The sequence below is a fragment of the Rhodamnia argentea genome, chromosome 1 (assembly GCF_020921035.1).
Source record: "Rhodamnia argentea isolate NSW1041297 chromosome 1, ASM2092103v1, whole genome shotgun sequence".
Taxonomy (NCBI): Eukaryota; Viridiplantae; Streptophyta; class Magnoliopsida; order Myrtales; family Myrtaceae; genus Rhodamnia; species Rhodamnia argentea.
In genome coordinates, this window is record NC_063150.1 from 9,933,215 (window position 1) to 9,935,302 (window position 2,088).

Below are 2,088 nucleotides of genomic sequence, written 5' to 3' on the forward strand. Positions count from 1 at the left end.
TTTAAATTTTTTTTGGAACTGTTGCTGACGAGGGCCAGCGACCCTCACTTAGTCTAAGGGAGGGTGTCGCGGCCCTTGCCTGTGACTGACAATGGTGGGCAAATGACCACACAATCCACGGTTCTAAAAACAACAAAGAAATGAAAAAAGTTAAAAAATAAAACAAAAAAAAAATAAAGAAAAATTAAAATTTGTCCATGTCAACGCCGGATGGTTTAGTTCATGCGAGTAATTTTCAAGCAAAATTGGATTGATGGACTCAATTAGAAAAACATGAAAAGTGCAATAAGTTTAGGATTTTTTGGACAATTTTTTCATTGTTCACATGATCGGGGTTCAGTTATTGCTATTGGGCGATGAAATGGACTTTGCAATTTATTAACATTCTCCAACAAAGGTACGATTACTAATTATATTAATGTATTCTCTCCATTGCCTGATTGAATTTTTTTTTTATCTCTACTTTGTAATAGGGATCAGTATAAAAGTTTCAAGTCTTCATGCTCCATTGAAATATCAGTTGTCTTGTGATTATTATTTATCTTATTTCTCATGTTGTGGAATAAGGGCTATAAATTGAAGATACATATGTAATTAGAAGAACCAAAATCGAAGGACAAAAGCAAAGAAAAACTCGATAAAGAAAATCATCTTGAGGAAGAAATAATTATTTCCCTACTATGGTACAAGCGGTTTCAGCAGATATCTTAATCATAGGATACAAATTGAAATATTTAGGATTGAATTGGTCAAATTGAAAAATTTAGGGCTGAATTGGCAGAAGTGCAATAAATTGAAAACTCTTTTGGTAATTTTCCCATCAAAGCATCGCTCAGAAGTTCAAATAGTGCACTTAGATTTGTTTTCCTGTGTATTATCACCAACTTAATTTGGAGACATTCATGTCGTAGTTTCCATGTGTAGGGCACTAGTTATATGCAAAGAGAACTCTTAAAGATAGTCACATCGCTATTGTTGGTTGGTTTCAAAATATTAGTTTATGTCCTTCACAAAAACATTTGAAAAAATTCTGTAAAATATACCTTATGCAACTTCCAAGTCAAAAGTAGTCATGTTGTTTTTCGGTACGAGGTTTAGCAATATTCGTGTTTTTATTTCCCATTTAAAATCTGAATATAGCACAAAGAGCTTCTGTCCTACTACTTTTCCTGGCCACAGCACAATATGACACTGGGGAAGATTGCGAAGAAAGTTGCACAGCAGAATACTGGAATATCATGCAACATGCAACGCATATGATAGCTGATGTACATTTCCGGAATAATCAGCACAACGCACATGTATTTCATTAAATGATTACATAGTTCAATACCAAATTGACAGATAATATCATACACACTGAGCAGAACAATTTCCAGAGGAACTGAAGGATAGCATATTGGGACGTAAGACCTAACTGAACCAGAATAGACAGGACTTGCACAACACAGCTTCAACTTTCTATTTTTCAAGTATTTAGGCTTTTGGTTCTTCATTCGTGCTTTGAAAAACATGGCCGACACCGGGGCTGTGACCTGGTCTAGTGGATTGGAAATCGCCTGGTGTCTCCGTGACGGTTAGCCCTTCCTCATTGCTGCTCGGAGATTTTGGTCGAGCAGCTTCCTTCTTTAAGCCAACCAAAGAATGGCCCACTCCGGGGCTGCTCCCGGGGTTCGTGGGGCGGAAATCATCCTTGTACACTGCCTCTGGCTTGCCCAAATTGGCTGCCTGAACATGCGCTGCAAGTGAAGGAACCGTTTTCTTCCCCGCATCAGAACAATCATCATTCCTAGGAGACTGACCCGGAGTGAGAAATCGCGACGCTTGTTCGTGCATTTGGTTTTCGTTATCTATTGAATGGAATTTGTCCTTCCATGCAGATTTCATTGACCTTCCCTCGGAAGTTAGAATGGCATGGAATGCGATGAAGGTGAAGATGATCGCGAGTCTTGCTATTACTTGGAGTTCAGCCATAGCCAGAGAAGTGTAGAAGAGGAAGTTTAAATTTTCTGCTTGAGAGTGAGCAGTGAGAAGAAAAGGGTAAACTGGAATATGGTCAACTGAATGAGAAGCACTGCAACTCTGCAT

At 38.3% G+C, this 2,088-nt stretch overlaps 1 protein-coding gene across 1 annotated transcript; it reads right to left on the reverse strand.

Moving 5' to 3' along the window:
• Positions 1-1,317: 1,317 nt before the first annotated feature.
• On the reverse strand, positions 1,318-2,088 carry LOC115740314. The gene has a single exon (XM_030673791.2). The coding sequence runs from the start codon at positions 2,086-2,088 to the stop codon at positions 1,477-1,479; it is 612 nt and encodes a 203-aa protein (XP_030529651.1). The 3' UTR covers positions 1,318-1,476.

Bases quoted from the DNA above. Each gene is read 5' to 3' on its own strand.
- LOC115740314 (XM_030673791.2), bottom strand. From the start codon at position 2,088: ATGCAGAGTTGCAGTGCTTCTCATTCAGTTGACCATATTCCAGTTTAC.